Source organism: Mytilus edulis, chromosome 3 (genome assembly GCF_963676685.1).
Source record: "Mytilus edulis chromosome 3, xbMytEdul2.2, whole genome shotgun sequence".
Lineage (NCBI taxonomy): Eukaryota > Metazoa > Mollusca > Bivalvia > Mytilida > Mytilidae > Mytilus > Mytilus edulis.
This window is the reverse complement of record NC_092346.1, coordinates 18,641,543-18,655,128: the sequence shown is the minus strand read 5'-3', so window position 1 is coordinate 18,655,128 and position 13,586 is coordinate 18,641,543. Positions and strand designations below refer to the sequence as shown.

General features: G+C 32.6%; 1 protein-coding gene across 1 annotated transcript in view; it reads right to left on the bottom strand.

The window, feature by feature from the left end:
- The window catches only part of LOC139515948 (serine/threonine-protein kinase Nek9-like), a 109,270-nt gene that overhangs the window by 21,724 nt on the left and 73,960 nt on the right, over positions 1-13,586 (bottom strand). The window contains exons 18-20 of the mRNA XM_071305735.1: positions 12,640-12,807; positions 11,918-11,968; positions 9,765-9,779 (exon numbers count right to left, since the gene is read on the bottom strand). Of these exons, the coding sequence (XP_071161836.1) occupies positions 9,765-9,779; positions 11,918-11,968; positions 12,640-12,807 (234 nt within the window). The remainder of the gene's footprint in view (positions 1-9,764; positions 9,780-11,917; positions 11,969-12,639; positions 12,808-13,586) is intronic.

Here is a 13,586-nt window from a genome sequence, read left to right as displayed (position 1 = left end):
TGTTCAATCTTTTTTAAGTTTAAAAAAACATGTTAATACAGAGAAATATCATGCCAGTATAACCTAATCACAAACTTAAACAATTTACAGGCTATTATTTGATTTGGAATTACTTTTAATTATGGAATTTGCTTTATTTCTTGTGCTTGAAATTTTTAATGAATTCCATGTTTATTCTGTATTATAATGTTCTGTGCGGCTCACAACACTTTCTATTACAAGGAAGATAGCACATTTTCAATAGAATGTACTGTGCCGTCCACAACACTATCTATACAAAATACATTTTATGGAAAGTGTTATGAACCGCTCAAAACATTATACTACCAAAAAAAACTATCTATACAAAATACATTGTGTGGAAAGTGTTATGCACCACTCAAAACATATTAATGTAAATTCAGAAATTATTAAGAGGTTTTTATAATGGCGAAAAAATGCAACAGAGTTATAAACGCAATAACTTAAACTCCTTTTCGAAATATTTTATATAAATTAAACAGAATTTTTCTCAAAATCGTAAAAATCAAAATCGCATTTAAGTCTAAAATGGCAAAATCGCAATAATAAATGCACACAATAATTTCTGGATTTACAGTAATACAGGATAAACATGGAATTTATCAAAAATTTCAAACATAAGAAATTATGCAAATTCCATAATTAGAATTAATTCCAAGTTCAAATTATAACCTGCTTATTGTTGATGATGTGGATGCTCAAAGCACCGCATTTTAAGCATCACTTACAGAGTCATAATAGACTAGAAAAAAATCAGTTCAACAAAATTTAAAATCAAATTGGGGTAATCTTAATGTAAAATTAAGGACCAACTTCTGAAACCTAATCCTTTCCCTTTTCCTAACATATCTAATCCTTACCTTAGGATAATGTTGAAATGATTTGAAGCTCCCAAACAGATAACACATCTATCTAATATTATAAGCATATAATATTTACACTCGGTTTCTAATGTAAATAGTACACATCTTAAAAAATCAATTTATTTATCTTTTTTTCAATTTGAAAGTAATTTTGCATCTTGCAACAGTTGGATGAGTTGTTAATAAGAAAGATCCAATTTTGAATTTGAATTGTATAAAAAACATTAAATATGTATAATCTTATAAAATGCATGGAAGACATTGAAAGAAACAGAAAATCTTGTTTTCACAAATACATAGATCAATAACCCATGTTATTTTATCTTGATACTAAAAAGGTAAACACTTGATATCTATATCTCGGTTATATTTAAAAAAAAAAGTTCAAGGCAAATGGGATTACAAGTTTTAAGCATAGAAATTTGCCCTTGAAAAAGATTAAATTACTGCACTGTGCAGATATATATTTTAAGACAATTTATGTATCTTCTGCAATGCTCAAGGTCATAATATTTATAAAAAAAAACCAAAAAACCCCACCCTAATATGAAGGTCGAAGAGCTAAAATAATTATATAATCCAAATCTAGTTAAGGAATAAGAGCCATAAATGAAAGCAATGCATTCATAAACTTAAAATGATTTCTAAATTTTTTTTTAACAGCAGAAAGGAAGTCTAAAAAATTCCCCAAAATAGCCTCTGCTTCTATCTAAAAGTTCATTAAATTTTAATAAATGAATTCCTTCACAATGAATCACAGTTAAAACTATGACCAAATAGAAAATATGTTAATTTTTAAAATTATTAACATTCTTTTAATGAAATCACAATTAGCATCAATTAAAAATTTGCATCAAATTTAAAGAAAGTAGGCCAAATCACATGGGTTTTCAGGACCAGAAACATATAGGGCATGCATCCTCAGGGTTTCAGGACCAGAAACATATAGGGCATGCATCCTCAGGGTTTCAGGACCAGAAACATATAGGGCATGCATCCTCAGGGTTTCAGGACCAGAAACATATAGGGCATGCATCCTCAGGGTTTCAGGACCAGAAACATATACGGCATGCATCCTCAGGGTTTCAGGACCAGAAACATATAGGGCATGCATCCTCAGGGTTTTCAGGACCAGAAACATATAGGGCATGCATCCTCAGGGTTTTCAGGACCAGAAACATATAGGGCATGCATCCTCAGGGTTTTCAGGACCAGAAACATATAGGGCATGCTTCCTCAGGGTTTTCAGGACCAGAAACATATAGGGCATGCATCCTCAGGGTTTTCAGGACCAGAAACATATAAGGCATGCATCCTCAGGGTTTTAAGGACCAGAAACATATAGGGCATGCATCCTCAGGGTTTTCAGGACCAGAAACATATAGGGCATGCATCCTCATGAAAGATGTTTGTTATATCAAATAAAAAATCTGATTAGAATATTATATGTTTGTCAAATCCTGTGATACATGTATATTTATCCTAGATATAAGTTTGTAAATCTGGGAGATTTTTTCAAATTCCACTAAAATCTCGATTTTTGACCAGTTTTGGATGCAAATGCTCACATCTCATTAGAATAGTTCTATTATATTGTTCTGTAACATTTTTACATATACATGTATGACTTTTCAAAGTCTTGAAATAATGCTCTTGATATTTGGGGTCAAATAAGGCCCTTCCCAAACCACCCCCTTTCAGTTACAATTTAGATAATTACTGTGAAAAGACAAACAAAAGTTTGCATAAAGTATCTGTATTATCTTTGAATAAACGTAGGATAAATTGACAAAACAAATATAATGACAGACCAATGACAACTACTGAATTACAGAAGTCGCGGTTTCACAAAAAAATATACGACTAAAATTTATCCTCAGTACTGTGAATTCATTTATTTTCGTGGGTACCAATTTTCGTGAATTAAGGAAAATTTCAATGTTCGTTGATGTTAATTTTCGTGGTTTATAATGCTGAAGTCAGCATACAAGCCTATAGGCAATTTTTCATTACCTGTAAGATACCTGTAAGATCGTTGTGGGGCTCATATGGAAGGATCCTATCCTTTTTAGCCCACCCTATTTTGGTACACTTTCAAAACTGATACAATCATCAATCCTGCATGATTTGGTGCAATATTTCACACAATTAAAAAGTTATATAGAAAACTATTTGTGTCCTCATCAATTTCTTAACTGATACATGACTGATTCCCAATGACGGTCTATACTAATTTTAAAGGCTTCCACAGTTTTTGATGAAATAACTTCAACTGGTAGGTTATTCCAATCATTAATAATTCGTTGTGAGAAATGTCTTAATCGAAAAGAAGTGTTACATCTAGGTTTTGCTAATTTCCAATTATGCCCACGGGTATTTGTACTGATGACAGTAAAAAATCTTTCATAAGATATATCTTCGATTCCTTTTAATATTTTGAAAGCTTGTATCATATCACCTCTTCGCCTTCTGTGAGTTAGGGAAGGTAGTTTAAGTACTTTTAATCTTTCTTCATAGCTTAAATGTCGTATATCAGGAATTAATTTAGTTGCTCTCATCTGCACTTTTTCTACAGCATTAATATCTTTCTTTAAATGCGGATACCATATTGTATTTCCATATTCCACGTGTGGTCGTACCAACGCAACGTATAGTCTTAAAAATGTATATTGATCTTTAAAGATAAAAGTTCGGTTAATCAGCCCAAGTATACTATTGGCTTTATTTATTTTACTTGATATATGTTGAGAAAATTTAAGATCATTTTGAAAAATAATTCCAAGATCCTTTTCTTGTTCATCTTTAATGATATCAATATTGTTCATGGTATAAACATTTTCAGGATTATTTCTTCCATAATGGATTTGTTTACATTTGTTCACATTAAATTTCATGTCCCATAACTTGGACCAATTGTAAAGGGCATCTAGATCATTCTGTAAGACATCAGATTTAGAAGTAGGTGCATAAATTTTAGTATCGTCTGCGAAAATTTTTACTATAGACTCCACAACATCTGGTAAATCATTTATGAATATAATGAAAAGAACAGGTCCAAGTACACTGCCTTGGGGCACTCCACTAATTACATTTTGCCATTCAGATTTTTCCCCTTTCACCGCAACTTGTTGTCGACGTCCAGTTAAAAAGTCAGTTATCCATTCTAATATAGATCCACGAATACCGTATGAATACAGTTTCTTTACTAATCTTTTATGTGGCACTTTATCGAAAGCTTTGGCAAAATCGAGATATAATGTGTCCCATGATATATTATTATCCATATATAATGACCAGTCTTCCATGACATCAAGTAATTGTAATATACATGATCTTCCAGAGCGAAAACCAAACTGTGAGTCTGATAACAAATTATTGGTTATTAAATGATCAATCATTTCCTTCCGTATAACCTTTTCCAAAGTTTTACAAACAATTGAAGTTAGACTGACCGGTCTGTAATTTCCCGCATCCAGTTTACTACCTTTATTCTTAAAAAGTGGGGTAACTCTAGCATCTTTCCATTCTTTTGGAATTTTTCCAGTGTCAATGGACTTTTGAAATATCAAAGTCAAAGGTTTTGAAAATGTATTTGCCATACTCTTTACTATTAACGGATGAATATTATCTGGACCCATAGACTTGCTTCCATTTAATAAAAGTAGATATTTTTCAACTGTATCTTGATTGATCACAAAGTGGTCTAAAGATGATTCAAAATTTCTCTCTTCAATATTAGGTATATTATTTGGATTTTCAGCAGTAAATACACTGGTAAAAAAGTCATTTAATACAGTCGCTTTTTCCTTGTCGGAAGTAGTTAAGTTCCCATTTGGTTTCATGAGGTTTGATACTGCTGATTTTGATTTCACTTTACTTTTGACATATGTCCAAAAATATTTTGGCTCAGTTTTAGCTTTTGATGCCACTAACTTCTCATATTCCTTTTTTGCTTTTCGAACGTTCTCATTTGCCCTGTTTCTAGCAACTTTATAAAAATCAAAATCTACTGCTCGTCTAGTAGCCAAGTATCTTGACCAGGCCTTTTGTTTGCGTTTTATATTGCTCAGACAATCAAATGTTAGCCATAATGGTTTAGGTTGACAACCCGGTTTAGGATTAGTTTTCGGTACATACGTTTCTACACATTTTTTATATTTTTCAGAAAATATTTTCCACATCTCGCTTATGTCTTTATCTTCAAAAGAACTATCCCAATCAAAATTGCTAAAGGCTTCAGAAAATTTTTCAAAGTCACATTTGGAATATTTATATTTCGATTTACCAGTTTCATATTCATTGAAAGAGTACAAAAAGTCAAATGTAATGGTAGCATGATCACTAAGTCCCAATGGAGCATCAATATTAATATTGTCAATATTGCTTTCATCTTTTGTAATAACTAAATCTAGAGTTCTACACATCTGATTTTCCCTAAATCTTGTAGGTTTATCTATATGTTGATATAGAAAATTGTCGCGTAAAGCTTCAATAAAAGTATGTTCGTAATGGTCCTCAGAGTGAGGTGTAGTCCAAAAGTTCCAATCAATATCACGCATATTAAAGTCTCCCGTTATTAAAATATTGTTATACAATCGAGCTGCTTCATTCAAAAGTCCAATAATATTTAAACATGAGTTTTGATTTGATGGGCTTCTGTATATTGAGCCTATCAACACAGTCTTATTGTCTTTTACCCAATTACACCATGAGGCATCATCATAAAGCGAATTCATATATTCATTTGGTGAGACACAGAAATGACTTTTTGCGTAAATAATAACTCCCCGTCCTGTATTTTTACTCGGATAAGCTATATAGCCTTCAATGTTAAATAATGGAGAAATGCAATCTATATCAATATTTGTTTTTGGCAAAACTTCTGTTATAAAAATAAAATCTGGTTTCACGACCTGTATTTGTGCTTCAAGTTCATCAATTTTATTACGTAATTGATCAGCATTGGTGTACATACACTTTACTTTGTTTACAATTAAAGGGTTAATATTTCGATCTAAATCATCAATATTATTTTGCCTGTTATTTTCTGTACTTTCGGAAGTACTATCACTTATCACACTACCATCATTGCTTATATCATCAGAATCACTTGCATTGTCATTTTCTGCATTATCAAAATTATTAAAAAATGCATTATCTTGCATACTATCTTTAGCACTCTCAGATGTACTGTAACTTATTTCACCACCCTTTTCGCATATATCATCAGATTCACTTGCTGAATCAACATTAGATGTACTTGCATTGTCATTTTCTGCATTATCAAAGTTATTAAAAAAATTAACTGTAACATTTGAACTGTAACAAAAACCAACTGGAATTAACGTATTTACATGTTGTTTGATCTTTTCTATAGAAAGTCTACGGTCGAAAATTGGCAGTCTGACCTGAACCGCCACTTTCAACACCACTAGCTGTATTTGTCATAATAGACTGACCAGAAATGTCTTTTCTTTCAACGATTTTCCCCCGGAAAATTACCAAGTTTGCATTGTTTGTTGCTTTTTTCTTCCTCTCTAGCTCTTTTCTCAGCTCAGTGTTAATATCTCTCTCCTCTTTTGTCAAGTCAGGGGTAATATAAATATTGTTCCATTTATGTACAGTATACCCATCACTGTTTTTCCTTCTTAACAATTTAGAGTTCCCTAGAACTTTATGCTTATTAACAACGGAGCCAACAGTTACTTTCATCAGTCTTGGTTTACTCTCATTTGGTTTACCCAATCTTATAAATGATTTAATTTCAACTTCATCACTCTGAACAGTGTGCAATATATCTTTCAATGAAAGTTCATCATCTCTTTTCTTATTATCAGTACTACAATCTGGTTCTGGGACATTGTGAATTATTAAATTACATTTTCTTTCTTCTCTGTCCCTAAACGACTCAAAGGCTCTTTCAACTCTTTGGTCAATTTTAACATCCATGCTGGATTCAACTACTTTCAATTTAGTATCAAGTTCTTCAAAAAGTACCCTTTGTCTCTCAATGTGTAACCCTAACTCATTTAATTTTGGTAATACACGGACACATCCATCACAGTTAAATGGCAAATTAGGGGTCGACTCGGTTTTCAGTAACTCATATAATTTTGCTGAAACGTGGCTACACTCTATGCAGAACCAATATCGGCATATATTACAGTTCATACATTTTTGATTTTTCTTAAATGTTTCTTCACATTGGGCACAAGATTTGTTGTTAATTGAGGTCGGCGTGGTGCCTGTCTTTGGAGTTGCTGTTTTACTCATTATGTTTTTTCTGAATGAAATGTTAGTTAAAAAGATATGTCAATGTTGTGTTTAAGCTTTCATGGCGAAAATGTTAATAGGGACACCAAATTTATGCAGGATTGATTCAGATTTTAATTTCGTGGTTCACCTGTACCCATGAAATCCACGAAAATTGGTATCCAAAAAATAATAATGAATCCACAGTATACTAAATTGTTCATGACTTACGATCAATCTTGATTGTAAGTTTTTTTGTGAAACTGACTCCACAAACCTAGTTCAAGACTGGAATATAAAGAATTCTACAGGATATAACAAGTCTGTGAGTGCCGAACCCTCCCCAACCTAAGACAGTGGTGTAACAGGACAACATAAGACAATATAAGAATACACTTTATAACACATATTACCCAAATATAAAAAAGCTCTCATTTGTATAAGGGCCACAATGGTTAAAATAGTATCAAATCAGAAGCCTGTCAACACCTAAAATTCTCTTGTAAATTATATATCTCAAAAAAGTGATTTATTAAATGGTATTGGCTGTAAAACTGATCCATGCATATCATGTTTAAAATATTACACTTCACAGTTTTTATCAAAACATATTTGTTAAATTTTAAGCGTAGGAGTTAAAAGTAACAACTATTGAATTTCAAATGTTTCCATTAAAAATTTCCAAACTCATAAATATTTCATAAAGCCATTTCTACCACATAAACATACACAAATCATAAAGTATAATCAATATACATATTTCATAGGCACACAAGCAAAAATAAAATAACAGCCATTCAAAATTTAGTTATGAATCTCTTGGCAATAAAAAAATGCATAATCATGAAAATCATAGATTTTTTAAATGCTTATTTAATGAGGTGGACAAGTATAAAATGTATATTGGTTTCCAAGTAAAGGGACCTTAAATTCTTATCTTTATACTGATTATACATCATGTAGTGTTACCAGTATAGATTGTTTTTCATTGACATAGTTTAATTAAGAGTTATTTCCCTTTCCAATTAAGTTTGAGGCCAAGACATACAAATTCCTGGTTTTACTGACCACCAAAGTTCGGAAAAAGTTTTTTCCCCAAGTATGTTAAAAAAAGTTATATCTGTATATTTTACCACTATGATCTTTAAAGGTTGTTTTATCAAGACTTTCCAATAACAAATGTTTTATATAAACCAAGGGAATTACCTCTAATTCAAATTATGTCATATTGAATAAACAGCTGCGCAATGACCCTTAGTCTTGTGTGAGAAGTTTTATGCCATTATCATAAATAATTTCCGAGATATGGCGCGACATGTGAAAACCCACCCCATTTTTTACAAAAAACTCTCAATAACTCTAAAATAACATTTTGAATCATCACCAAAAAGTATACAGAACTTTGGATTAATATAACTGGGAAGTGTGTAAAGTTTAAAGCAACAGTCATTAATGGTTTTTAAGATACGATGCAACATGTGAAAACCCCCCTGTTTTATTACAAAGAAGTGTGTGAAGTTTAAAGCAATAATCAGAAATCATTTTTGAGATACAGTGCGACATGTGAAGAATATACACCCCTGTTTTAGTTATAAAGTCCAGAAACTCAAAAAGTTTAAATCTTGTTTTCACTGTAAAGTATACAGATCGTTTAACCATCATAAGAAACAACTGGTCCAAGTACACAGTTATCGATCGTCCTTTGATTTTTCGTTGTCCACAAATATAGTCCTTAGTGTGGACAGTGTGTTATTTGCCAATTTTTGTTATACCCCTTCCAAATTTATTTCTCCAAATTTTATTCCTCATATAGCAAGTAGGGGGGTGAAATGACACTAAAAAAATTTGGGTCATAAATATTAATGTAAAGTAGTGATTAGGTCCAGCTGAAAAAGGTAAAAAATTAGCACTTCGGAAGCTGTCAAAAGATTTCAAGACCCCCTTAACATAAAATTGTTCATATTTTGAGTTAGAGCTGATGAGGTTTTCTATAATTTTGATATAATTTGTCTCAAAAGTAGTACAACACACTGTAAAAATATTATTGAGAAAGTGCAGATGGGATTTTTTTTATTTTCATTTATTGTCTAAAAGAAATGCACTACGAAATAACTGTGTACTTGGACCAACTATATTAAGTTTCATGAAATTTGGATAAGCGGTTCTCAAGTTACAGTGTGACATGTGGATGCCAGACAGACAGACAGACGGCACAACAGACAGATGGATAGACGGACGCCGGACATTTGTATACCATAATATGTCCTGTCCAAATTTTGACGGGCGTATAAAAATACCTATTTCCTCATACACTAAAAAAGCCTATGTGTTTATATGTACAGCACACACAAGATTAATTAGAAAAAAAAATGCCTGTGGTGGTGTTGAGCAAATCAACATCAGGTTTAATATTACTACAAAATAAAAATCTTAGTGATCAAAGTGAATCACTCACAATCACTAGCATTCACTCTGAAAATTCCCCCGTTTTTTAGCTGAATCACCTTGTATGAAATATTTTTAATCCATATTCCAATAACTACTTTTGTAAAAACAATTTGCATATAAAACAACACATGATATATAAACTTGTTATTAAGTGATGTTAAATCAAACAGAAGTACTTACATTTATCTTTTGGGGCTGTTAGTAAGAAATGAAAGATAGAGTGTATATCTATAAACTACATTTAAATTGTTAGAAATGCAATCAATAAAATATCTAATGCAATTGTTTACAAGTAAAGTCATTTTGTTTGGACAATTTACATGTTGACTGTATGACAATCTATCATACATGTAGTAAGTTAATCATATCTACCTCATTTTGTATCTGGTGGATATTAGTCTCATTAGCAATCATACCTCATCTCCTTACTTTGATATAACATTCAGAAGTTGGTTCCAATTTTTTACCTTTCAATTTATTTGATTCATTTCTTTTACCACTTATTTTTTAAAACTAATTATTAGAACAATCAGAAACTAGAAAGGAACTGAAAGACAGGCAGAAAGAAAAACTAGAGGCTCTCAAGAGCCTGTATTCGCTCACCTGACTTTTCTTGGGTTTTTGAAATTATATAAAAAAAGATAAAATTTGGCTACAAAGTAACAACACTTGGCCAGCACCTCAAAAGGAAAGGAACAAACATGTTTGGTTTCATTCAATTCAGTGGTTCTCTAAAAGAAGAAATTTGTATGTATTTTCCATAGGGTCCTGTGTTAAACTAAGTCTCCTGTTGGCGGCAATCTTGGATGATGGATCGACTACAAAGTAACAACACTTGGTCAGCACCTCATAAGGAACATTCATGCTATCTTTGGTTTCATTCCCTGCTGGCGGCCAGCTTGGATGATGGATCGGCTACAAAGTAACAACACTTGGTCAGCACCTCATAAGGAACATTCATGCTATGTTTAATTTCATTCCATTCAGTGGTTCTCTAAAAGAAGTCATTTGTATGCATTTCCCATAGGGTCCTATGTTAAACTAAGTCCCCTGCTGGCGGCCATCTTGGATGATGGATCCGCTACAAAGTAACAACACTTGGTCAGCATCTGATCATAAGGAACATTCATGCTATGTTTGGTTTCATTCTATTCAGTGGTTATCTAAAAGAAGTCATTTGTATGCATTTCCCATAGGGGCCTATGTTAATCTAAGTTTCCCATTGGCGGCCATCTTGGGTAATGGATCGGCTACAAAGTAACAACACTTGGTTAGCAGTAGCACCTCATAAGGAACATTCATGCTATGTTTGATTTCATTCCATTCAGTGGTTCTCTCAAAGAAGTCAGTTGTTTGCATTTCCCATAGGGTCCTATGTTAAACTAAGTCCCCTGCTGGCGGCCATCTTGGATGATGGATCCGCTACAAAGTAACAACACTTAGTCAGCACCTCATAAGGAACATTCATGCTATGTTTGGTTTCATTCCATTCAGTGGTTCTTTAAAAGAAGTCATTTGTATGCATTTCCCATAGGGTCCTATGTTAAACTAAGTCCCCTACTGGCGGCCATCTTGGATGATGGATCTGCTACAAAGTAACAACACTTGGTCAGTACCTCATAAGGAACATTCATGCTATGTTTGGTTTCATTCCATTCAGTGGTTCTCTAAAAGAAGTCATTTGTATGCATTTCCCGTAGGGTCCTATGTTAAACTAAGTCCCCCGCTGGCATCCATCTTGGATGATGGATCGGCTACAAAGTAACAACCCTTGGTCAGCACCTCATAAGGAACATTCATGCTATGTTTAATTTCATTCCATTCAGTGGTTCTCTAAAAGAAGTCATTTGTATGCATTTCCCATAGGGTCCTATGTTAAACTAAATCCCCCCCTGGCAGCCATCTTGGATGACGGATCGGCTACAAAGTAACAACACTTGGTCAGCACCTCATAAGGAACATCCATGCCATGTTTGGTTTCATTCCATTCAGTGGTTCTCTAGAAGAAGTTCAAAATGTAAAAAGTTAACGACGACGACAGACGACGGACAACAAGTGATGAGAAAAGCTTACTTGGCCCTTCGGGCCAGGTGAGCTAAAAAAATTTATGATTGAATAAACACTAATGCATTAGGTAGAATTAAAAAGATCCTGCTCTCTGAGATGCAGCCACTGTATTACTTGTAAAACTATTTCAAATCCAAAAAAATATTTAGATAAATTTTGTACATGTATTCGGAAAGAATGAGGGATAAGACTATGACACAAATATTCGTATTGAAATCTAAAACACAACATGCTAAAGATCTAAATTAATATTAATATCTACTTACAGCTGGGAGAGGATATTCTACCTCTTATAGTTTTTTGGTTTAATACTTTTTCTGCAAGAAAAAGACAATATTTCACTTTTATAAGTAGGTATGTTTATAAATATGTATCAAAAAGTACAGGCAGTACATCAGATTCAGTTCAAATAAGGCCTCCAATAAATGAGGGTAGAAATGCCCTTTACGGTCAAGCATCCAACGGTCATTCGGCTACCGTTTGCGTCAAATTGGTTCAAATTTTACTGTGATTCGTCAAAATATGATCATCATGATTTGTCAGGTCTCTAATAATTACTGTTAGCATCATTTCTGGAATAAAATTAAGGCAATGCGTCAAATAGTTATCAAAGGTACCAGGATTATAAGTTAGCACGCCAGACGCGCATATTGTCTATATAAGACTCATCAGTGAAGCTCATTTCAAAATATTTATAAAGCCAAACAATTTCAAAGTTGAAGAGCATTGAGGGTCCAAATTTCCAAAAAGTTGTGCTAAATAAGGCTAAGGTAATCTATGCCTGGGATAAGAAAATCCTTAGTTTTTTTCGAAAATTCGAAATTTTGTAAACAGGAAATCAACCAATTTTGTATCATCTAAAAGAAAGTGTACATTTTGTCGTCATGCTCCAAAAATTGCCATTAACGTCATTTGGCAAAATTTTGTTACCGTCATTCGTCATGATGGTACCCCCATTACTACCCTCATAAATAATATCTACACTTACCTGCTATAATGATGGTATGCCAGTGTCTGGCTGCCAGGTTAGGGACATCATGTAGAGATCCAAACACAGGTCTTGGGTAGGCTGTACACATACTGTTAGGTCCCTTCCCATCATACTTAGCACCCAGTCTGCCATTCTCACCGTTACCCCAGGAATAAACTTCATTGTCTGCAAGAAAATAAAATATTTCGGTGAATTAAAGAATACAGACTTGCGCAGCAGACATCATTGCATATTAGGGATTTCAATTTCAGTAGGTGTTAGTTGTTGACTTGATAATATTCCTAAAATGTAGTGTGCTTTAGCACAGTACCAAGAATTCTAATTTTTTGAAAGAAGAGAGATAACTCTGACCAAATATTTTCATTTCTATGATTTTATAATCCAATTTAATTTCTTGTTCTACAGGTTTTACCACTCCATACATTGGGGTATTTGATTAATTTGAAAATTAAAAAACAAAAGGTTTAATTTGCAAATTTTAGAGGCAAAGCTTGAAAAGTAAAGGTGATTTTTCTTTGTAAAACTATATCAAAATGCACTTGCTTACTTTTCTAAAAGAGGGACGAAAGATACCAGATAGCATATTAATCTATTGGAATAAAAATTCATAATATTTAATACAATATGTAGATTTAGCTAACAAGGTCCTTATATTTGTATAAAATAACATTTGTTTATAGTGGAGAGTTGTTTTAACACTAAATAAGCTATAATGAAAAATTGCTTGCTAGTCCCTGTCTGTGATTACCTTTAGAGAACTTTGGTTCATTACCCAATCATTCTATCATGAAGGGAAGATAAATAATACAAATTTCAATCATAGTCTTTATCAAAAATGATGAACGGTTCTTTATATTGGTATGTAATCATTTTAAACGTTTCAAATTTATGAAATTATATTCGTACATCAATGTTTTTGATACACCAATAACAAAAACTGAAAT